Genomic DNA, 21905 nt, shown 5'->3' with positions numbered 1-21905 from the left:
TGCTCCAGACGCAGTAGCAGTAGTAACAGAAATTATCAACTGTAAAGGCATTTGCTCCACACGGCCCGGACGGGCATTTCATTCCCATTACAAACAAACAATTATTTCGGCCACCATAGGCGACACGAAACGAACAAAGACCTAATGGGGGCATGTGGGTTGTCGTTGCCCCCACATTACAATCGTCGCGTCGGTGGGAGGAATACGGGGTGTATGGGGGGTCAACTTAAATCGCTGAGCTGGTTAGAGGGCTGCAAAGGCGGATTAAATGGGCTATAACAGCAATTAAGTATGGAGACGAAGGAGGACGGCGGTGTAGAGAAATGGGAGCGTAAAGCGACGAAACGACGGAGAAAAGGCGGAGGAGGAGAAAAAGTGTAGAAAAGGGAAAATGTCGGCCATGGAAACCTGCGAAGCTGTGAGGAATACGGACGTCGTCCGCGTCTAGTTACGGGAGAAGTAAAGGTTGGGAAGACGAAAAATCTAACGTGAAGAAAACCAAGGGAACGGGCGCCAGGTGGAATAGAGTGTCGCTTGCATGGAACAAGCGCAGTTGACTTGTTTGGCCCTTTCATCTAATAAATACACAGCCCCACACTAATCCGACTGTGTAGGATCCCAAGTAGGATCAGTGTGCCAGTTCTCGTTGAACTGGTCCAATTTCTGAACGCATCGATCGCTCAGCTCAATGTCAAAGACCTCGAAGTTCTCTTCAATGCGTTCTTTGTGTGAGCTCTTGACCACGGGAACAAAACCCTTCTGCAAAGACCAGCGGAGGAGCAGCTGTGCCGGGGTTACCCCATAAACCTCGGCCAATCTAGTAATCTTGGGGTCATTCAACCGCTTGCCGCGAGTCAACGGAGAATATGCCTCTACGACGATGTCATGCTCTCGGCACCAGTCAACAATAGGTTCCTGTGTCAAAAACGGGTGGAGCTCAATTTGGTTTACCACAGGAAGGTACCGGGGATTGGATGCGAACAGCTCTTCCAAGTGTTTGATTCCGTAGTTGGAAACACCCGCACCACGAATGTCTCCACGGTCAATGAACTCTTCAATTGCTCTCCAACTTTCCAACCGGTGTTCCTTTCCGCCGGCTGGCGAGTGAATCAAATATAAATCAATATACGTTCCACAGTGATGCAGACTGCTGCGAATGGCCGCCTTTGTCTCCTCGTAACTTCCTGTCGTAGCCAGTTTCGAAGTCAAAAACACGTCCGTTCGTTTGTGTCCGGTCTTCTCGCACCATTCAACAATTGCTTTTCCACAAATGTCCTCGTTTCCGTAAACGGCAGCTGAATCAATCAGCCGGTATCCGACGTTTAATGCCTCAATCACAGCATCGTGACACGATTGCAATTCATTTTTGTACACACCCAAACCTATCACGGGAATATCTTCTCCGTTTCTCAATTTCACTGTGCTTTCTTTAGTCAATTTCTGGACCATCTTTACAAGTAGTATGCTACTAAAAAGTGCAGTGAAGGGGAGAGGAGACGTTTATGGCAGTGAAAGCTGGGTGGAAACTTTGCTGCTTGCACAAACCACGTCATAGGGAAAAAGTGCCGATGACCTTTGAACTGACGTTTGTGCGGCAGTTTTTTTTTGTAAAAGCGAAAAGTGACGACACAAGCCTCTAACCGAAAAGCGGAGAAGCTTCGGCTTTAGTTTTTCTGCCAATTAACGGGCTGCGTCTGGCGAAAAAGTCTCTTCCGCTGCGGAAAGGGGGTCGCGGATGTGCCGATCCTCACAAAGTCTAGCCCACAGATGTTTACGATCAAACAAACAAGGAATGCTGCTTCTGTCTACCGTTCTTTGATGCTTTCTTTCGCTAACGGATACCGCAGACTCACGTGGTGAAAACGTGTTTCTTCTGACGCAAATAGACCAGTTGGTAACCTCAAGCCACTAAACATCCAACTTACAGCCGACCTACCAATCGTGACCACTATCTCGCGTACTCCGCGAGTTCTAGAACTCAACGGTTGCATGATGTCATTTACTGCGATAAGTCCAGAAGGACCTCCCCTACCTGCTGCGGTTCTAGGCAAAAACGTCGCACTGTATCTCTGTGAAACGAGTCTTGAGTATCTTGCATCGCGGTACTCCGCGTTAACGCTATTAGCGTCTCTTGCCGTGTACTGGCGATCCTGTGTTAAATAATATACAGTGTGTGCGTTATTTCTCGCTATTTGGATCCAGAGTGCCTTCCCCACAGGACCCCACTTGTGCCCCCATACATCCCATAGAGCTTGTTTACAGCAAGTAATTCGCTAGGTCTCCAGAACAGTGCACATCTCAATGCATTCCTTTTCAAGTTCGTCTGTGATTGAGACGGCACTTCCGGTACCGCTTAGGAAGAATGTAGAGAAACCGGTGATGAAGACGGGGTTCCTGACGCCGCACAAGTTCACTATTTGTGTGCTCATTGAGCTCTATGCTTATCATGTTTTGTCCTCTGAAGGTGTCCAACAGCTCTTCGACATGATTCTTGAGTACTATACGGTACGTAAATACGATTAGTGTGGCCCTCGAACGGCAATGGCTGCATATGGAACTCTGGTTCACGATACTTGTACTAACGCGTGTCTTCCGAAATAGGCAGAAGCATTTCATCCTCAGACACTCGCCTATATCAACAGTGTCACAAAGGAGCTGTCTTCAAGCAGCTCAGAGTGCAGTGTTTATGATTTGTTGCACCAGAGGGTACGTGACGATGTTAAAAGATTGGATTATCGGTACTACTTTAATTCAAACTCTGCTTTAACAATATCACTTTTTCTAAAGGAACATAAATTGAGATGCTAAACAATTCTGTAGCTTTGGAACTTTCATGGATTCGAGGATTTGTACGAGTTCTTCATGGGCCTACGAGTGCTTCTGGCTGCACCGGGTGAACAACCAGCAGAACAATCACAAGAGGATCATTTGATGTTTGCTCCTTCATCTGTTCTTTCTGTATTTTTGAGGAAATGTATTACGGAGTTTCGCTCTTTTTCCTTTGAACAAGAAGTTCAGTTTTTTAAAAGCTTTCTTTCTTACAGAGCACCGTCTGTCGAATTTTCACGCGACGGTGAAGCACTGTGCGAGGTTAACATTCGGCATGAGCTAAAAAATTTAGCATCCAACCCAACATTGTTGTCCCTTGTATTGAATGACATTCCTGGTACGGACTTACAGACATCTTATGCTGAGACTAACAACGCATTATCTAAGATTGCCATTCCACAATGGATATGGATTCCCTGGACCAGTTCTTGATCCAACATTTGCAACGTAAGATGGATTTTATTCATGATTTTGTGTCTGTGTTTAACTTATGGCTTAAGGTTTTGGTGCGAATGTGCCCTCTGAGATTGAAAAACGTTACATTCAAATGCTCAATCCGAGAAATCTCAACACCTCAAACACGTGTTATGTAAAGTATGGACTTTTGTTCTCGTATATTTGCGTCTATTAACGTTTTTTTTTAGGTTTCTGACCGCTTGGCGGAACGGTGATTACCAACAATCGATAGAATACCTATTTGGTTATTTTGATCATGTCATGCAACACAACGAATACGCCTCGTATCAGTATGCCCTGCTGAATTTGGCTATGTTGCAGGCTGATTTTGGCTGTCGCGATAAGGCTTACCGGGCGATTGAAGATGCCATTAATACAGCACGAGAGAATAATGATACGGCCTGCCTTAACTTCGCGCTTGCTTGGTTATATGAGTTTCAACAACAACAGGAAATGCCTGATCATGTCAAGCAAGCAGATCCCGAGCGTATTCTTCAGTATTTGTCTAAAAGCTCCCAAAGAACCGGTGCTTCCGAACTGCAATGCACTTCATATTTAATGCACGTGGATAATTTACTTCGGGAAAACACTTGTCTAACGACCATATTTTCCGACTTTTTTAAAGCAACAGCTTTACAGAATGTCTGCAAATCAACTCAATGTCTAGCAACGATGACCGTCCAGCGGGCAACTGTTTGGGAACGACTGTGTAATTCGTCTTATGGCACGTTGTTGTTGGAAACTTACCTTGCGTATTGTACGAACAAGGCGAATGTAATTGATAAAACGGCTATATACATAAAAAAGGCACAGAAAAAGGCATTGCTGGGTGATTGGGAAGCGGCACACGTTACGCTCGAGAGTGCTCGGGGCCATGCACAATGGTCTTTTCAAGCAAACAGAAAATTCGAGTATGAGTTGTTGCTACTAAAATTGGAGAAATCCATTAATGAGTATGTAAACCATTCATTTTTTTTTTTTTTTGGGCTTCTTACTAATAAACTAGGCAAAATTTCCGTTGTGCAGCTAGGATTCTTAAGTCTATTAGTGGAGTTCAATACGAGCGAGGAGCGTTTGATCGTTTGACGCTGTTGTCTATTCGCTACGACATGGCGTTAGGTAATTTCAGTCGGGTATGTTCAACAATGTTCTTAAGGCTTGCTATTAACAGCTTTTATAGGCAATGGATGCTATTGACGACCTTTCTTTGTCGAATGAATGGCAGAGCTGCTTACCGAGATTGGAACTGAAAAAGCTTAAAATCGAGATTTATCTGGTAAGCTTTAACAAGTTTTGTAATTACTTTTCTGACGTGATTTAGCAAACCGGCATGCGGAAAAGAGTACTAGTGGAGGCAATTGATTTCATTAAGCTAGCGGCAAAACACAACTTCCGGGTATATTTCTTACATGGGCTTTGCCTTCTCGTATTGTGTGCATCCATGAAATGCAGAAAAGCTGAATACTTGTTGAACTCAATTATGCCAGACATTCTTGTTTCAGAGAATAAAGAGCTTTGTGCCCTAGCTTTCTACACCTTAGCTACGCTGTATAGCTTAAACTTTGAGCGTCTTCAGCCAACCAAGGCGTTTGTCTTAAGTTTATACAATGCTTCGTACGAAGGTAGGCGGCAATTTTCTTTTCTTTTTTCGTATAAAACTAACTCATGCCTCTAGCTTACCGTTCTTGTTGTATGATTAAAAAGCAAAAGGATGTTTTTCGAGCCAAGATATTGTTTCTTCGAAGCGTACAAGACGAAAGCCTTGATCAGTACGTGGAGGAATATCGAAATATGTTTTTCTCAGATGGTTTAGAGCGTTTCGAAAACGAGACATCTGAAGTTACAGCCACTGTTTGAAAAAAAAAGTTTCATTACTAAAAAGGATGACTTTTCCTACCGGTTTTTTACGAAAGGGTAACCTCAAACGCGGCCCCGAACGTTATATTACTCGGTAATGAAACAAAGAGCGGTTCCCCCTCTGACACTTATGAACGTTAATGAACACGATAATGAATATGGTTAGACAATACTATGACTGAAACATCATTATTGACTGTGGATATAAACATCATGAGGAGTGTTGAAAAGAAGTTGCATTAAACGAAAACAAATTGAGATAGATAACGTGAAAGGAAACATGAAGAGTACATAGCAAAAAAAAAAACATAAGAAAGAGAAAGTCCGAACATGCAAAAATAAAATACAAGGGCATTACTTAAGCGTTTTCAGGAATCCCAAAATGCTTAATAGATGTTTTGGGATAAAAGTGCAGCACATGGTTCATAAAGGGCACTTGTCCACGTAATCGTTAAATCAATATACAAGCTTTGTCATTTACTTGTACATGCCACGGTAAATATAAACCGCAAATAAGGGAGGGAGCAAGTACTTTACATACCGCAAGGCGCTCCGCTTTTGACTTGGAATCTGAGTCTGCTTTAAGTAGAGGGTAGCACTTGGTGAGAATCCCAATTCTCGTAAGGTCTTCGTATTATCGGACTCTGTTAAAAGCCGATATGGGAATGAGTGCTCGAACTCATAGTCCTTGCCCTGGCCTTGACTATACAACCAGGCGCGTACATCGACGAGTGTCGAGTCTGAAGAAAAATAAACTTTCAACGACTTTCCTGAGCGCAAACGAATATTCAAGTAGCAAGCATCTTTGTCTGGTTGCATTTGTGTTTCCAAACGCGCCACGTCTACGGACACACGTCTCTTAGGCAATTCTGTAGGCGACCGAGTCTCCGCAACATACTCAACAGTTTTCTCTGTACTTGCTGAAAACTCCTTAGGTATGTTTTGTTTTTTGGAATGAAAACCCGCACCGAGTCTGCGAAGCAGTTTTAAAAACCCGGCACTGTCCGGAGGAAAGTATACGGTTTTCTTCACCTCTGATTTATCAATCAAGCAGGCGCAAGGTGATGGCTTGAGGGAGTACTGTTGCTGACAAAGAATGGCCTCTTCTGACGTGAGTGGAAATTTCGCCAAGGTAATCTTTATGTTCTCATCCCAAGTAACCTAAACACGTCTGTTAGTCATTGTACTTCGCGTGTAAGCATCCTTCTGACATACTCTATGTTTCTCTAGTAATTGTTGCAGGCAATACCAAGAATCGGCTAAAAGTTAGTTAACATGTTTAGAAAAACAGCCACCCAGCGCGACAATTCTTCCGTACCAGTATATAAAATAAGTAGAACGGCATTGTCGTCAGGAACACTCAAGGCGAAAAGCTCCTCAACACTCTTGATTGTCTGCAAATGCATTTTGTTTCAAACTAAGCGGGACGATTCAACACGCGAAAATCAAAAAGGAACAAGCGAAAAAAATACGCGAAACTAGGACGTTCTTTTCAAAGAGAAATACTGGATGTAGGAGACAATTGCAATCTCTATATACGAATGCACAATGTTCAGCGAAATCGAAAAAAAAAATAAAAATCGCCCAATCGGAGGTTTATGGAAAAAGAATCCGAGTCCACGGGATCTTGGGGTTTGCACTCTTCGTTCGGATGGAATTACAATTTGTATCCGACGATTAGTAACAACCGAGCTGTGTGGTGAAAAGCTGATATATGTAGAGAGAAGCTTCTGTTTCGACCTGTTCCTCTGTTTTGTGTCATAATATGTATGATATCATAGTGTGGGGCAACTTCCAGAGGCTGAAAATGAAATAGTAAGTTATTACATTTCAATGTCACTCCACTTTCTTATTGGTGAGCGGTTACTGCAGAAGTTAGCTGATTGGCACGTGAATCTCCACGTGCGTTATTCCTCCAATCAAACAGCTGTTCCATTTTCGCTCAAACAAAGTTGAGTCGCAAATCGGCCAAATCATAAAAAGAGCCGATTCTGCCGACAACCTTAAATCGTTTAAGATTTGCAGACAAAACACCTTCAACTCGACACTAGCTACGCGTTTTTTAACTCTCCCTGCTTTATTGAGACATGTTATTGGCACGATTCTACATCAACGAGGACAAGGTGTGTACGAAGTTTAAGCCAAACCCTTGAGGGCACGTCTGCGGTCACGCTCCTCAGCGATGCTGAGCTTGACACCCTTACCCTTGGGCAAGGAGATCCAGGCCTTTCCGGCCTCGCCGATGACGAAAACGTTGGACAAACGAGTAGCAAACTCACGGTCCAAAGCATCCTTGATGTGAACAATCTCGAAGGAACCCTCATGACGCTCACGGTGAGTAACAACACCAACACGACCCATGTTACGACCACCAGTGACCATAACCATGGAGGAGGTGTCGAACTTGACGAAAGACTCAATCTTGTTGTTCTCCAAGTTCAACTTGACGGTGTCGTTGACCTTGATAAGAGGATCAGGGTAACGAATGGTGCGACCGTCATGGGTGACAACGAAGGGAACACCCTTGGCACCGAGTTGGACGCGCTTGACCTTGCACAACTTGTACTTGGCCTCCTCAGCAGTGATGCGGTGGACGGTGAAGCGGCCCTTGATGTCGTAGACGAGACGGAAGTGCTCGCCAGTCTTCTCGATGCTGATAACGTCCATGAAGCCAGCGGGGAAGGTAGCGTCGGTGCGAACCTTACCGTCGACCTTGACAAGACGTTGCATCAAGATAGCTTTGACCTCACGACCGTTCAAGGCATACTTAAGACGGTTGCGCAAGAAAACAATCAAAGGAAGACAATCACGGGCCTTGTGAGGACCAGGAGAGGGCTTGGGGGCATAGGTGCCAGAAAGCTTGTCCAAAAGCCAGTGACTGGGGGCGGCAACACGCTTAAGATGCTTTTTGGGTCCTCGAACCATTGTATCGTCTTGGTAAGTGGTTGAGTGCTCGATGTGTGTCGAGTACACATTGTGACTGCTAAAATTATTTAGCGTATAGTAGTGTACTTCAGTAGAGTGGGGTTAGGTGGGGGCGTTTCGTAAGAGCAGATACTAGAGCTCGTGTGCGTGTTGTTCGCAGTGTCACGTGAAGTGGTTACCGGTAAACCATTGACCAAGGAAACGAATTGCTGCTGATACGAGTACGAGTGGAGAGTCTCAGCATTGAACGTCACTGATTGTATTTCTCGTTTAGCCACTCTCCGTTTATATTTTACCAGCCGCAACTGTCGCTGAACGATTAAGGTTTTCGCTTGAAAAGAAGGCGTTCGCTAATTTTTTTCATTGGACAAAGGTAAAATGACGTGGACTAATCGTTGAACTCCAAAGTTAGTAGCATGCGTCTTCGTGTTTTCGTTAACAATATACAATTCTATGTCAAAAATCGCCGTCCTTGCACATCCGTACGGTCCTCTTGGAGGGAACAGGAATGATCCGTGCATTGTGTCTATGGCTGATTCATTACGAGAGTGTGGCTTTCATGTGATAACCTTTGATTTCAAAAACGCTAACGACTCTTCTTTATCAGCATGGTTAAGGCCGTTGTCCGGTCCACGGGATGTTCGACACTTTCAAAGTGTCTTACAACGAGCCATTGACGATGTACTGGCCGAAGGAAAACTGGTTGAGCATGTCGTACTCGGAGGCTTTTCGTATGGTGCTCGTGTTAGTATGCAAGTTCAGTTACCAGAAGCAATATCCAAGGACACTATTGTTCAGTATGTGTTATTGAACCCGTTCTGTGGTTTCTTAAGTTCTTTCGTCATGTGCTCCTTCGTCGATTCAACAGCATCCGTTCGAGAGGAAAGTGACGTTCTACTTGTTTGGTCGAAAAAGGATGAGTTTACCGGGGAGAATTCATTTCATAAACTCGCCCGAAATCTTACCAAAAAACATTGCAGGCTTGAGGAATTGGTCCTTCCTGGTGGGCATTTTGTTGATGCAACTGCAATGGGAAAGGTTTTGCTTCCTTTACAAGAAATGGTTATGAGGGGAAGAGACAGGTAATGCTAGTTCAGGATGTTTGCAACACATTGATTTATTTTTGCTATTTATGAAACTATTTAAGGATGAAAAGGGACTTTTTATGGAGATGATACTGGATTTGATGGAAAGGAAAAACTTAAAATATCATCTTATGAGAGTGATGTTTTGTATAATGTCGCATTTTAGAATACCAATATAAATTGCTAAAGGAATAAAAAAAAGAAAATTTTAAACAAAAAAATATAATTAACGAAACGATTCATTTATTCATGACTGTATGAAGTTAAGTTATAGGTATTGATGGGTGAAATTTTTTTTCTTTTTTTTTCAGATTGAAGTATCATGGTCGTAATCCTTTTTCTATTCGATGGTTATCTATTACTTTTGTTATATTCATCAGTTACGTTAGTAAATGTAGCTGTCAGCACTAATTGTCCAACTTGCTTATAACTAGTAAATGAAATAACAATTGAGTGACTTTTCAGAATTTCAACATCGTTGCAGCACACGTTCGTTGCTTATAAACTCTATATATTATGATTTTGATAGATGTGCTGGAAGTTATAATAGCTTTTGTCATTTAACTCGTTTTGTAGATATGAATATAAATATAATAATCCGCTTTGTTTGATTATCTTTCTACCTTTCTTAGTAAATTATATTGTCACTTTCGCAATTAAACAGTCAACGTGAACACCCATATTAAACCCCCCATTACGTTGTCGTTTCACTACTATTATAATTTGCCGTATGTAAAAAAATGCATGTTCATTATTCTTTGTTTTACATATCACCAGTACTTTAGTAACAGCAGAAACTAAGCAATGTTTAATCGTTAGCCCCAACTATTCAATACAACTAAAACATAATCAAACAAAATGCCTATGAGTATTATTCTCATACCGTTTCCATACGACAACCATCAAATGCTTAAAAAAAAAAAAGAAAAACTCTTGTACAAAAAAGCCAGGCTACAAACACATACTACTTATTCACAAGTGCACACAATCACAGACAATTCCTCCGTTCTTTCCACAGTGAACTTTCCCGATTTGAACAAAACATCTATAACATAACCAATCTAAATCATTATTAATACGACAGAAAGAACTTAACAAGCTCGGATAAACCTGCCTCATTCCTATACTTGTTAGAGTTTATTTTCGCCAGGACCCTACACCGAGCTGTCTGACGGGTATTGCTGTACATAGGTCTTTTTGCTGGACGCAGTCGACCACTCAAGCGCTGCACATCTCACAGGCCTCTGGGTTTTTTATGCTGCAGGCAATGACCTTAGAGTTATAGATGTCGACTTTCTCTTGATTATCAGAGCTGTTTTGCTCGTTTTCCTTTTCGTTTTTGTTGACGGCAGAAACAGACGCACTGCTCTTAGGTCTAATAGAAGCCGGTGCCGGAGAGGGAGCAGAAGCAGAGTTTGTTTGTTTCACTGACAGAGGGTCAACAGTAAACTTAATGGCAGCAGATGCAGCCATCGTACGTAAATAATACATGCCAGTCTTAAGACCCTTCTTCCAACCATAGAAATGCATGGATGTAATCTTACCGAAGCTGGGATCCTTAATGTGAATGTTGAGAGACTGGCTTTGATCGATAAAGGCACCACGATCAGCAGCGTAGTCAATAACTGTACGCTGACTGATTTCCCAAACCGTCTTGTATAAGTTTTTGAGGTCCTGAGGAATTTCAGGAATGGCCTGAATAGAGCCATCATAAAGAACAAGCTTATTCTTCATCTCTTCATCCCACAAGCCCAAATCCACAAGGTCACGAAGCAACCAAGGGTTCACAATCTGAAATTCACCAGAAAGTACACGGCGCTGGTACATGTTGCTGGTGTAAGGTTCAAAGCATTCGTTGAATCCGAGAATTTGCGAGGTTGAAGCCGTAGGCATAGGGGCCACAAGCAACGAATTGCGGAGGCCATGCTTAGCAATCTTAGCCTTCAAACTTGCCCAATCCCAAAGATCAGTGGGTGTCACATTCCACATGTCGTATTGAAGAATACCCTGGGAGGCAGGCGATCCTTCATATGTCTCATAAGGACCCTCTTCGGCGGCAAGCTCACAGGAGGCTTCAAGAGCAGCGTGATAAATTGTCTCGAAGATGAGCAAGTTGAGTTTGCGAGCCTCTGGACTCTCATAAGGATAGCGCAACTTGAAGAAGGCATCAGCTAAACCTTGCACACCAAGGCCAACGGGACGATGACGAAGGTTACTACGGCGTGCCTCGGGAACGGGATAGTAGTTCACATCAATCACACGGTTAAGGTTGCGAGTGACAACCTTCGCCACGTTGTGCAGCTGTTGGAAATCATACTTTCCATCATGAATGAACATGGGCAAAGCGATAGACGCAAGGTTACACACGGCGACCTCATCTGGTGACGAGTACTCGACAATCTCTGTACACAAATTGGAGCAACGAATAGTGCCAAGGTTTTTTTGGTTGGACTTCCGGTTGCACGAGTCCTTGTACAACATAAAAGGATTACCTGTCTCAGATTGAGCACGAATAATCTCATACCAAACCTTTTGGGCAGGAAGCACGCGACGAGCACGGCCCTCGCGCTCGTAACGTTCATAGAGTTCTTCAAATTCCTCACCCCAAACATCGGCAAGACCAGGAGCTTCGTTGGGACAGAAGAACGACCATTGCTCGTTCTTCTCCACACGACGCATGAAAAGATCAGGAATCCACAAAGCGTAAAAAAGCTCACGGGCACGCATCTCCTCCTTGCCATGGGTCTTGCGCAGTTCGACAAAGTCGAGCACATCAGGGTGCCAGGGCTCCAAATAAGCTGCAAATGCACCAGGACGCTTGTTTCCACCCTGGTCAACATAGCGAGCGGTGTTGTTGAACACACGAAGCATAGGGACAATACCATTTGAAGTGCCGTTGGTACCGGCAATGTAAGAGCCCGTGGCACGAATGTTGTGAATATTGATGCCAATACCGCCAGCAGTCTTGGAAATCATCGCGCATGTCTTCAGTGTCTCGTAAATACCTTCAATTGAGTCATCTTTCATGGTGACCAAAAAGCAGGAAGAGAGTTGAGGACGAGGCGTCCCGGCGTTAAACAGAGTGGGCGATGCATGTGTAAAGTAACGTTGTGACATATAATTGTAGGTCTCAATAGCAGCCTCGATATCGTCGTGATGGATGCCAACGGCCACGCGCATAATCAAATGCTGAGGCCGCTCTGCAACCTTGCCATCAATCCGGAGAAGATATGACCGCTCGAGCGTCTTAAAACCAAAATAGTTGTACGTGAAGTCACGATCATAAATGATCGCACTATCCAGCTCGTCTTTGTGTTTCATAACAATCTCATAAACTTCGTCACTAATCATTGGGGCGTGCTTGCCCGTCTTGGGGTTGACCCAATCATGTAATTTTTGAACGACTGACGAGAAAGCTTTGTCTGTCTGTTTGTGAAGATTCGACACGGCGATGCGTGCAGCGAGAATAGCGTAATCTGGATGCTTTGTAGTCATCGTGGCAGCTGTTTCAGCTGCCAAATTGTCCAACTCAATAGTTGTCACACCCGGATACACACCGGATATAACGCGTTGAGTGACAGCAGCCGCGTCAACATGCTCTGGGTCCAGCCCGTAACACAGACGCGAAACGCGTGCTGTAATTTTGTCGAATTGAACTTTTTCCTTGCGGCCGTCTAAACAAATAACAGTTAGCCGGTTACGTTCAATAAGCTATCAATCACCGGAGACGCGACAGAATTCATAGCGTTTCCTGACAGCAAGTACCCACCTCTTTTATAAACGAACATTCTTGCTCTCTGCGCTCGAGGGACCGGCATGGGAGTGGCTATTTATAAGAGTACGACGCGTCGCGTCGCGACGCGTTAATTGCTCCCACGATTTGACGCGTCACCCGCGTTTCAAACCAGTCACATATTACGTCATCCATAAAATAAGCGACCGAAGCGAATGAATGTTCAACGCGTCAGCGTCGCACCAAGAAGAGTTACTAGCGAAAACCCAGGCTAACTTACTGCTTTCGGAATTCGAGGCCATGCGGAACTGAACGATAGTTTCTAGCTCAGAAGAGATAGCTCTTTCATTTTGATCTTCATTTGCGGCTCAGTCGTTTAGACCGGTGGCCTCGTGTAGCATTCCTAATCCTAGCGCGTTCAGACGCGTCGCATTGTAGTCCCTATGACAACCACACTATAGATATAAATCACGATATCTTATCAGATGAATAAGCGACAGGACAAGCGAAGGAAAAATGGGGGCACCATTTGGTCAAGAGGCCCGCAATGGGGGGAGAGAGTGGGGTACGTTGAATCTGCCATTGCAGATTTTCGTTGTTACCTGTGATGTGGGGGCACACGCGCAATGAAGTGTGTGGTGGAAAGAAAGCAGTGTAACCAGCAAGTGGTAAAGTTCTTAGTAATAGGCTAGTGAGAAAAAAACGACAAGTGGTACTGTCGTTTTACAGCATATGGACGAACCGTAGAGTCTTAGGGTTTAGGGGTTCGGTTACTAGACAGGCCCTATGCAATAAAAACATCATCCGTAGTCACCTTTTCCTCCGTCAGTGCCTACTATACAGCAATCCCTCAATGCCTATAATGCACTATGTTTACCCAAATCCAGCCAACCGTTACATCCCCCCTTCATCGCCGCCCCCTGCACTGCCTTTCCATGCGTAGAATGATTGTATAAACGTTAAGCCGAGATGGAGTTACAAAGACTCGGGAAAGTGTGTATGTGTGTGTATATGCTTGTGCGTGTGTGCGTGCGTTAACCACGACAACGACATTAGGCGTGGATGACAGTCTTCTGCTTACAACACGATGCAACGCTTCTTCTTGCCAGAAACAGGCTTGGGTTTGGGCTTGTGCTTGAGCATGGCAGCGCGAGTAGCAGTCTCAAAAACCTCGCGAACACCCATGTTCGTCTTGGCCGAACACTCAAGGTACTTGTAAGCACCAATCTTCTGGGCAACGGCCTCACCCTCCTCAGAAGTAACGGGATGTTGGGAAGTTTTCGACAACTCTTCAATAGTCTTGGAATCGTTCCGCAGATCCACCTTACAAGCAACAAGTATAATGGGGAGGTTTGAACAGAAATGCAATACCTCGGAAATCCATTTCTCCTGAACGTTGTCCAGGGAATCGGGAGAGTCTACAGCGAAACAAATAAGAATGACATGTGAGTCGGGGTATGAGAGTGGACGGAGACGATCGTAATCCTCTTGACCAGCAGTATCCCAAAGAGCAAGCTCGACATGACGGCCGTCGACCTCAACATCAGCGACGTAGTTCTCAAAGACGGTAGGAACATAAACCTCAGGGAAAGTGCCCTTAGAGAAAACACTGCAGGTTAGTATATGAAGGGAAAGCAATGGAAAACGCGTGAAAAACCAGGACAGAAAAGAAACTGAAAAAACAAAGAAAAACACATCCAGCCCGTCGTGAACGACGTCTCCCATTGAAAATTTTTGCATATCAACCACCGAAAAGTCTTGGCTCCTCGTGTTCAAGTGATTCGTGTTTCTTGCTTTCAGTTTCCCCTCTTTATGGCTTCATCTGCGTCTATTTCTTGTACTTACATTAACAGACAAGTCTTACCGCAAGCACCGTCACCGACGATAACCAGCTTTCTGCGAAGTTCGGTAGCCATTATAATAAAATAGTTGTAAAAAGTTGTTCTTTAGCTCGTAGCAAAGATGACAGATATAGATTTAGAAAAAAGGGGTGACAATGGTATCCAGACCAGAGACAATAAGAAGGAGCAGAGTTAAGTCTAATAAATGCGATTCCCTGTCGAAACTTGCCGTAAAAACTCCAAACACACAAATCTGTAGTTGGTACTGGTTTCGTGAAAGAGGGTGGTGGTTATGGTGGTAGCAGTCGCGAGGCAGCCAACCTACCGATCTGAGGCTCGGTAGCGCAGCGAGAGTACCGAGTTGGGTTAGTGGGGTCAGGGGCGCAGCTACAGAGCCCCAAAGAACTCCACTGAGGCTTAGCGATATGGAACGTGATACTTCGCAACTGAGCGAAGCCTTCTGTGGCCTAGTGCAGCACAAGGCAGCCGAGCGAGATGTAGTGCATGCTTCGGCGATGGAAGGCCGTGCAACGATGCAGAATGCATTGAAAGAGAATTGTTGAAGCTACGGTATAAACCCCCATCTCACATCACCCCGCAAATTGCAGATCATCCACCAACCAGCAGTTTGAATTACAAGAAGCGGCAATGCTAGAAAGAAATTTTGTTCAATAAAACGAGCAGCCAAAAACCGCAATCAGCACAGAAATGACCATTCAGAAGGAGGCTCCCCTCGGCGGCGACGCGAACAACACCAGATTCAAAGACAATTTTAAACGCATACCTCCTATCGACCCGAACGACCCTCGCTTCGAGAGGGTCGACTGTTTGCCGTGTAGACTGGTTGGTGCTTCTGCATTCACCGGACTCGGTGTGTATGCCTATGTGCAATCGCGACGATTGCCACACAATGTCCCCCTGTATCGGACAAAACGCTTCGGCATTCTCGGCCTGGCAACCGCCTTTGCACTCACTGGTCTATACCGACTGGTGAACTAAGCTAAGCGACACTGCATCGTTTCATTCCCGAAGCCAGGTGCATTTTTGACGAATATGGATATGCATATTTCATTTCGTTCGAAATGCAATGGCGATTTTATATTCGAAACCGGATGTCCGGACATCCGCTAAAGAGTGATGCTCTTGCTTCTGGCTTTTTGTTAATGGCGTTGGAAATATATCAAAACGGGAAAAAGAACAACAACAAATAGTAAATAAAAAGATATGTAGCAATCACGTCCTCCAATGAGATATGACTCAATTTCACGGTTGGCAGTAGGCTAGCTTTTCGCCGTGCGGCACGTTTAGAGTTGAGCTTGGAGCTGTATGAGATATATGTGTGTATGTGTAAAATATGAGCGTGTAAATGTGTGGGCGTGTTCGGAAATGCGTGTCTGAGAACATGCTGGTCAGAATATGGAAACAACAACACAGAAGAGAAAAAGAAGAAGAGGTCATAGTCAATCATAACCGGGAAAATAGAGGCGTGTGATATTACCGATTCGCGGTCCGGGTGTAAGGATCACGGTTTGTGTAACTAGGAGCAGAGGAATTGCCAGCATCACTCATACGTCCTGTAACACTTGACTCTGAATATTCAGCATTGCGCACGTGAGGCCGCTGCAGCTCAGCAGGACCATGCAAGCTTGCATATGACGCATCTTCCACAACTTCCCAAGGGTATGTGCGAGCTGCGTCCACACGGCGAACGTCAGAAGAGCCATGCGAGCGTGAAGAAGGTTCCAAGGGACCCTCCTTTCCGTGCATGTCCGCTGAGAACGGGTCACTGTTATCAAACCCTGTTGAAACCTTAGTCTCGCTCGAGTCTGTCGGCACCTCAATCATGCGACTGTACGTGCCCTTAGGATGACGACGACAGAGCAAAACAAGTGCGCGAATGTACACACCTAAGATCATAAAGAGTAATGTCAATGCGTTCAATGCAAACATTACAATACCGATTACTTGGCGAACAAGCTCGTTCACTTCGAACGCTTCACACATAATGAGAATGAACACACCTGACACGAGCCCCATGAAAGCAATGCCACAATGCATTGCATTCATGTGTTTCGTGGCAAAGGGACGCAACACAAGGTAAACCAAAAAGACGATGATGGAAATCACAAATCTAGCAATGCCCTGCACAACAGGGTGTCCTTGACCAAAGCCAATAAACATGGCATCCACAAGAGAAACAATGAGAATGGGCAAAGCAAAGAAGAAGTAACGCACCTTGTAAGGTACATACATGAAACCCCAACGCATCAAATGCTGGATATCCGAGTACAAATTGTACACGGCCTCATTATGCAAGAAAGGACCCATCTTCCGCACAGCTTGCACAGTACGGATAAATGCCCAAAGCAACAAGATAGCAATATCCACAATGATATACATGCCCAATATAGCTGCACCAGTAGAGTCGCGGGTATAGATTTCCCACATGGACAGAACGGCCATCTGCGTGAAACTGACGTACACAACACGATAGAAAAAGCCCTTGGAAATGGCATTGCAACGAACGCGTAATTCCAAGGCCCGACTATCGTGGATGCTACGGAAGAGCAGACCTAGCTCAAGCAGTACTCGAAACACAATTACTAAAATGAGCGTGAAGCCCAATAGGATCACAAAGAAGGCTAATCCCGTCATGAACAGGTTTGTAGTCTCAATTCCCGCACGATATGCGACACGATCAATGCCGTGTAGTGTTGTAGAACTTGTAGAAGATGACGACGAGTAGGACGTACGCTTCCACAACGATACCGCCGGCTCAATGGCACGTTTGTACAAAATAACATTGGCATGATCACCCAGTTTTGTCAGTACAGACGGTGTGCCACCGGTGGATTTAATGTACCATGTAAAGATAGACTGCATGAAGTTGAGTCGGATGATACCGAGCGCCCAGTTAAAGTTTTGCGCCCAACTCTCAACTACAATTGGAAGTTTGATGGCCAAAAATCCATACAGAGCTTGGGACTGGGAGAAATGGAACATCGCAAGGAATGAAGCGCAAATCTCCCACATCTCTGGCGTTTGAAACGCCGAAGAGAAGAAGAGGAACACGATCAAAGGAACGCCAATGATGACACACATGACCCAGTAAACGGCACGGGAATGAACAGAACGTGTGTTGCTGAATGATGCCTCAACACAAGCAAGTTCCTCACCTGTGTCGGTACTGTTGATACGAACGATAACAGAGGCATCCAAGTCAGGAACCATATATGCGATTCCAGGAATTGACTTGAGGGTGTCAAGTGCTGAACCCGAAATGGTATAACTTCCCTCCAAGTCGATGTTACCGGTGGTGATGGGACAGAAACCGCTGAACTTCAAGTTACAGGGATTGACCGTGATGGGTGAAATGCTAATACCATAGGCATAGATATTTGCAACAATGGTGATATTAGAAGACATAGACGACTGCAAAGAAAGATCGAAAACGATACTTTGGTTAGCAGGGAAAAAGTCAACATTGAACGTTGAGGCAGACAATTGGGAATTGGACGAACATGTTGCCAAAGAACGTGAACGAAGAACCCTCACCGCAGAGGCGGGTGAAAGGAAGGCGAAAAAGTATGCAGTGATACTGATCAATGCATACCGGAGGTACATTTTAATGCTGATTCAACAACGTGCAAGCGTCGCCGTTGAACGTTGTTGTTGGTAGAGACGGCGAGCTGGAATAGCACTACACAAAGGAAGCATAAATGAGCCGCAACGGCAAATTTAAAAAATTAAACATGCTACAGTATTTTTTACATAACTTTCATGATAATTCATAAGATCTGATTCTACGAAACGCAAACTGTGTAATTAGTGCAACCTGAAAATTTAGTAAAGCTTAATTGTCCATATCCGCAGGCGTGCGGAAATGCACAAAGTCGAGATGCAGGCAAGATGAGGTGATCACATAGGAAACATTGGTTTGACGCGCTGTTATACATAAAGATAAATTTACGGAACTGCGTCAAACCGTATTAATGGTTTTCCGTTTATGTTCATATTCTGCACGTGATCACTTTAAAGCAAGTAGTTCGTGAGTATGTTATTTTTACAGCAAAGAGCGGCACTCGTATACAACTGTAAAAAAACTTATGTATTTATGTTTGAATGTGTGTTTGAACAAAATAAGGGTCTTTTAATTAAGCGAGCTGTAAGCTTTGCCCCACCATAACTTTACTTCCGACCATCAAAAACTCACCGCCAGACTTCTTGCTCTTTATCCCACTACTATCCTTCAACGTGGTTGTCAAAAATGGCAAAGTCGGATCTGAAACGTAAAAAGAGGGAGGCCGCAGATGAGGTTGCATCCGAAGCTGCCAACGGCGTGGTTTCTCCCGAATCTGAAGTTCGTGAGAACAAAAGAGTGAAGGAATCCTCAGAGGAGGTGTCTGAGGAGGAAACTAAGGTTTCCGCAGCTGAGAAAGAAAAGGAGTCTAGTGAGGGACATGAACAAGTTCCCGACCGTCCTGAGGTTGTTGTTTCCGCAAAGGAGAACCCAGAGTTGTTCACGGATTTGCCTCTTTCGGAAAAAACTTTAAATGCAATCAAGGACATCGGTTATGAAAAGATGACTGAGGTTCAGGCAAGAACTATCCCCCCTCTGCTTGCTGGACGTGATGTCTTGGGTGCTGCTAAAACTGGCAGTGGAAAAACGTTGGCTTTCCTGATCCCTGCCATTGAGACACTTTATTCCCTTAAATTCAAGCCTCGTAACGGTACAGGTGTTATCATCGTTTCTCCTACTCGTGAACTGGCTCTGCAAATCTTTGGTGTTGCCAAGGAACTGCTGAAGTATCATCACCAAACTTTTGGTATTGTCATCGGTGGTGCTAATCGTCGCGCTGAAGCCGATAAGCTTGTCAAGGGTGTGAATTTGCTTGTTGCCACTCCCGGTCGTTTGCTTGATCATCTCCAAAATACCAAGGGTTTCGTGTTCCGTAACTTGCGTTCATTGATTATTGATGAGGCTGATCGTATTTTGGAAATTGGTTTCGAAGACGAAATGCGTCAAATTGCCAAGGTTCTTCCTTCTGAAAACAGACAAACCATGCTGTTCTCTGCTACCCAGACTACCAAGGTCGAGGATCTTGCTCGGATATCCTTGAGACCTGGACCTTTGTATATCAACGTTGATGCCGGTAAGGATACATCGACCGCTGACGGTTTGGAACAGGGTTATGTTGTTGTCGAGTCCGACAAACGCTTTTTGCTTCTGTTCTCTTTCTTGAAGCGTAATCTGAAAAAGAAGGTCATTGTCTTCATGTCTTCTTGTGCTTCTGTTAAGTACATGGCTGAACTTCTTAATTACATTGATCTTCCTGTGCTCGACTTACATGGAAAGCAAAAACAACAACGCCGTACCAACACTTTCTTTGAGTTCTGTAACGCAGAGAAGGGTATCATGTTGTGTACAGATGTCGCTGCTCGTGGTTTGGATATCCCTGCCGTCGACTGGATCGTTCAGTACGATCCCCCTGATGATCCCCGTGACTACATTCATCGTGTTGGTCGTACTGCTCGCGGTGCTAAGGGCAAGGGTCGTTCTCTTATTTTCCTCACTCCATCAGAGCTTGGTTTCCTTCGCTATTTGAAGGCAGCCAAGGTACCTCTGAACGAGTACGAGTTTCCTTCCAACAAGGTTGCTAATGTTCAATCGCAATTAGAGAAGCTTGTTTCTAAGAACTACTATCTGCAACAATCCGCTAAGGATGGCTATCGTTCTTATTTGCAGGCTTATGCCTCGTATTCGCTCAAATCTATCTTTGACATTAACAAGCTTGACTTGACGAAGGTTGCCAAGTCTTTCGGTTTTGCTACCCCACCTAGCGTCAATATCACCATTGGCGCCAGCGGTCGTGCTGACAAAAAGGAACGAAAGGCGGGTTACAGAAAGAAATCTTCTTCGGATGTGTACTCAAAGCAGCGCTCGTCAGTACTTGCTGGGGACTCCTCCCGTAAGTGGAGCCGCTAGTTTACGAAGGTTTTGTCTATGGTTAAAAAAAATGTGGGTATAACTCGGTGATTTTGAAGTCATTCTTACTGTTAATAAAAGGTTGTTTCTGTTTTGGCTCAAAATAGCTATGGAATTTGATTGTGCGTGGTGAATTTGGTAGTGAACTTTATTGTCCCCGTTGTCTTAGTATTGCCAACGATAGAAAATGTTCTTCATGCTTGGGTTTTCTTGGTGCTTGGCTAATGACCAGGAGTACTAATTCTGTATATAATGAGACCATAGTATTATGACCGTAGGTCAGGTAATGGTTCTGGAGTATTCCGCTTTATACAGCTTAGAGATCTCAATTATAAAAATAAAGAATGCCTTTGGCGACGAAATGAAAATTACAGAAAATAATTTGTATAATTGTTAAATAAAGCTGCTGTTTTTTTAATAAATACTTGAAGCGCCTGAGTTTAGTTCACTTCCGAAATCAACAAAAAGAATTACTTAACTCGAAAGAAAATTGAATACGATTATATTCCTTGGTAAATATAGAATTGTAAGTCAATTGTACTATTCACCAAGTTACCTTATGTGCATGGACTATAGGTAGCTCTGTTTTTATCTGCTATAACGTATCGCACCAGATGCTGCAAGTATGTTTCGGAAGAAACCAATCAGCTTGGTATGTCTTCAGCATTCAGGCCGAAGCAATCAATTTTATTCGCTAAAACTATTGTAACACTTGATTATAAATACGAATAAGAGATTATATTTCACCTAAAAGCTTCCATCATACTTTTTGATTTACAACGAATAAATTTACGTTGTTATTTAGTTTTTATTTTAAACAAAGTATTATGTTTTGATTGTAAATTGCAAGACAGCCCGATAATTATGTAAAGCATATTTTGTCAACACACTTTCTTCTGTAACCAAACCCACTACCGCCTTGCTTGAATTAGCTTTGACAACATAATAGTAGTAAAACTCACTACGCCAAGTCGCTGATACCCACATGTGGTTTTTGCTGCTGAATTTAATTGAGATTAACGTTCGCTAAGATAAATCACAAACTATCGTCGCTCAAAAAATCTTGCTTCAACAAGCCCTTCATGTCATTTAGCATACAAATTAAAAGAAAAACTAGCCATAAATACTGCAATGTTTTAATAGTCTTCAAATAGAGTCGCATTTTGTGAACTTCTAGGATATGACTCGCATGT

At 44.0% G+C, this 21905-nt stretch overlaps 10 protein-coding genes across 10 annotated transcripts; 4 read left to right on the top strand and 6 right to left on the bottom strand.

Annotated features, from left to right (window-relative positions):
- Positions 1 to 597: 597 nt before the first annotated feature.
- Positions 598 to 1449, bottom strand: SJAG_04660 (xylose and arabinose reductase; the record flags this gene model as incomplete). The annotated part of the gene is made up of 1 exon (XM_002175712.1): positions 598 to 1449. The coding sequence occupies one exon, from the start codon at positions 1447 to 1449 to the stop codon at positions 598 to 600; it is 852 nt and encodes a 283-aa protein (XP_002175748.1).
- Positions 1450 to 1825: 376 nt separating this feature from the next.
- Positions 1826 to 5357, top strand: SJAG_04661 (anaphase-promoting complex subunit Apc5). Its single transcript, XM_002175713.2, has 10 exons — positions 1826 to 2505; positions 2602 to 2706; positions 2821 to 3166; positions 3217 to 3276; positions 3330 to 3423; positions 3474 to 4238; positions 4292 to 4418; positions 4466 to 4561; positions 4607 to 4907; positions 4961 to 5357. The coding sequence occupies exons 1-10, from the start codon at positions 2302 to 2304 to the stop codon at positions 5140 to 5142; spliced, it is 2280 nt and encodes a 759-aa protein (XP_002175749.1). The 5' UTR covers positions 1826 to 2301; the 3' UTR covers positions 5143 to 5357.
- Positions 5285 to 6900, bottom strand: SJAG_04662 (hypothetical protein). Its single transcript, XM_002175714.2, has 3 exons — positions 6461 to 6900; positions 6358 to 6401; positions 5285 to 6303 (listed from the first exon to the last, which is right to left on the bottom strand). Exons 1-3 carry the CDS (start codon positions 6546 to 6548, stop codon positions 5620 to 5622), a joined length of 816 nt encoding a protein of 271 aa, XP_002175750.1. The 5' UTR covers positions 6549 to 6900; the 3' UTR covers positions 5285 to 5619.
- Positions 6901 to 7146: 246 nt separating this feature from the next.
- Positions 7147 to 8300, bottom strand: SJAG_04663 (40S ribosomal protein S4). The gene has a single exon (XM_002175715.2). The coding sequence runs from the start codon at positions 8065 to 8067 to the stop codon at positions 7279 to 7281; it is 789 nt and encodes a 262-aa protein (XP_002175751.1). The 5' UTR covers positions 8068 to 8300; the 3' UTR covers positions 7147 to 7278.
- Positions 8301 to 8454: 154 nt separating this feature from the next.
- SJAG_04664 (protein disulfide isomerase) lies at positions 8455 to 9405 on the top strand. Its single transcript, XM_002175716.2, has one exon. It carries the CDS (start codon positions 8521 to 8523, stop codon positions 9151 to 9153), a length of 633 nt encoding a protein of 210 aa, XP_002175752.1. The 5' UTR covers positions 8455 to 8520; the 3' UTR covers positions 9154 to 9405.
- A 779-nt stretch (positions 9406 to 10184) lies between these two features.
- On the bottom strand, positions 10185 to 12984 carry SJAG_04665 (ribonucleoside reductase large subunit Cdc22). Its single transcript, XM_002175717.2, has 2 exons — positions 12922 to 12984; positions 10185 to 12826 (listed from the first exon to the last, which is right to left on the bottom strand). The coding sequence occupies exons 1-2, from the start codon at positions 12968 to 12970 to the stop codon at positions 10371 to 10373; spliced, it is 2505 nt and encodes an 834-aa protein (XP_002175753.2). The 5' UTR covers positions 12971 to 12984; the 3' UTR covers positions 10185 to 10370.
- An 831-nt stretch (positions 12985 to 13815) lies between these two features.
- On the bottom strand, positions 13816 to 15069 carry SJAG_04666 (rho family GTPase Rho1). The gene is made up of 2 exons (XM_002175718.2): positions 14731 to 15069; positions 13816 to 14494 (listed from the first exon to the last, which is right to left on the bottom strand). Exons 1-2 carry the CDS (start codon positions 14799 to 14801, stop codon positions 13963 to 13965), a joined length of 603 nt encoding a protein of 200 aa, XP_002175754.1. The 5' UTR covers positions 14802 to 15069; the 3' UTR covers positions 13816 to 13962.
- Positions 15070 to 15228: 159 nt separating this feature from the next.
- On the top strand, positions 15229 to 16055 carry SJAG_06468 (hypothetical protein). The gene has a single exon (XM_011050760.1). The coding sequence runs from the start codon at positions 15435 to 15437 to the stop codon at positions 15723 to 15725; it is 291 nt and encodes a 96-aa protein (XP_011049062.1). The 5' UTR covers positions 15229 to 15434; the 3' UTR covers positions 15726 to 16055.
- SJAG_04668 (Trp-like ion channel Pkd2) lies at positions 15334 to 18427 on the bottom strand. Its single transcript, XM_002175719.2, has one exon. It carries the CDS (start codon positions 18348 to 18350, stop codon positions 16221 to 16223), a length of 2130 nt encoding a protein of 709 aa, XP_002175755.1. The 5' UTR covers positions 18351 to 18427; the 3' UTR covers positions 15334 to 16220.
- Positions 18428 to 18917: 490 nt separating this feature from the next.
- Positions 18918 to 20894, top strand: SJAG_04669 (ATP-dependent RNA helicase Has1). The gene has a single exon (XM_002175720.2). The coding sequence runs from the start codon at positions 18994 to 18996 to the stop codon at positions 20710 to 20712; it is 1719 nt and encodes a 572-aa protein (XP_002175756.1). The 5' UTR covers positions 18918 to 18993; the 3' UTR covers positions 20713 to 20894.
- Positions 20895 to 21905: the final 1011 nt, after the last annotated feature.

This window comes from Schizosaccharomyces japonicus (assembly GCF_000149845.2).
Source record: "Schizosaccharomyces japonicus yFS275 unplaced genomic scaffold supercont5.3, whole genome shotgun sequence".
Lineage (NCBI taxonomy): Eukaryota > Fungi > Ascomycota > Schizosaccharomycetes > Schizosaccharomycetales > Schizosaccharomycetaceae > Schizosaccharomyces > Schizosaccharomyces japonicus.
This window is presented reverse-complemented; position numbering and strand designations above follow the sequence as displayed.

What these genes read in the sequence shown, in the direction of transcription:
- SJAG_04669 (XM_002175720.2), top strand. Translation starts at nt 18,994, where the DNA reads ATGGCAAAGTCGGATCTGAAACGTAAAAAGAGGGAGGCCGCAGATGAG.
- SJAG_04668 (XM_002175719.2), bottom strand. Translation starts at nt 18,350, where the DNA reads ATGTACCTCCGGTATGCATTGATCAGTATCACTGCATACTTTTTCGCC.
- SJAG_04662 (XM_002175714.2), bottom strand. Translation starts at nt 6,548, where the DNA reads ATGCATTTGCAGACAATCAAGAGTGTTGAGGAGCTTTTCGCCTTGAGT. An exon ending in TCTACTTATTTTATATACTG is followed by an intron (nt 6,402 to 6,460) that starts GTACGGAAGAAT and finishes ACTAACTTTTAG; the next exon opens with CCGATTCTTGGTATTGCCTG. An exon ending in AATTACTAGAGAAACATAGA is followed by an intron (nt 6,304 to 6,357) that starts GTATGTCAGAAG and finishes AGACGTGTTTAG; the next exon opens with GTTACTTGGGATGAGAACAT.
- SJAG_04661 (XM_002175713.2), top strand. Translation starts at nt 2,302, where the DNA reads ATGCATTCCTTTTCAAGTTCGTCTGTGATTGAGACGGCACTTCCGGTA. An exon ending in ATGATTTGTTGCACCAGAGG is followed by an intron (nt 2,707 to 2,820) that starts GTACGTGACGAT and finishes ACAATTCTGTAG; the next exon opens with CTTTGGAACTTTCATGGATT. An exon ending in TGTATTGAATGACATTCCTG is followed by an intron (nt 3,167 to 3,216) that starts GTACGGACTTAC and finishes GCATTATCTAAG; the next exon opens with ATTGCCATTCCACAATGGAT.
- SJAG_04665 (XM_002175717.2), bottom strand. Translation starts at nt 12,970, where the DNA reads ATGCCGGTCCCTCGAGCGCAGAGAGCAAGAATGTTCGTTTATAAAAGA. An exon ending in AATGTTCGTTTATAAAAGAG is followed by an intron (nt 12,827 to 12,921) that starts GTGGGTACTTGC and finishes TTATTTGTTTAG; the next exon opens with ACGGCCGCAAGGAAAAAGTT.
- SJAG_04664 (XM_002175716.2), top strand. Translation starts at nt 8,521, where the DNA reads ATGTCAAAAATCGCCGTCCTTGCACATCCGTACGGTCCTCTTGGAGGG.
- SJAG_04663 (XM_002175715.2), bottom strand. Translation starts at nt 8,067, where the DNA reads ATGGTTCGAGGACCCAAAAAGCATCTTAAGCGTGTTGCCGCCCCCAGT.
- SJAG_06468 (XM_011050760.1), top strand. Translation starts at nt 15,435, where the DNA reads ATGACCATTCAGAAGGAGGCTCCCCTCGGCGGCGACGCGAACAACACC.
- SJAG_04666 (XM_002175718.2), bottom strand. Translation starts at nt 14,801, where the DNA reads ATGGCTACCGAACTTCGCAGAAAGCTGGTTATCGTCGGTGACGGTGCT. An exon ending in GGTAAGACTTGTCTGTTAAT is followed by an intron (nt 14,495 to 14,730) that starts GTAAGTACAAGA and finishes ACTAACCTGCAG; the next exon opens with TGTTTTCTCTAAGGGCACTT.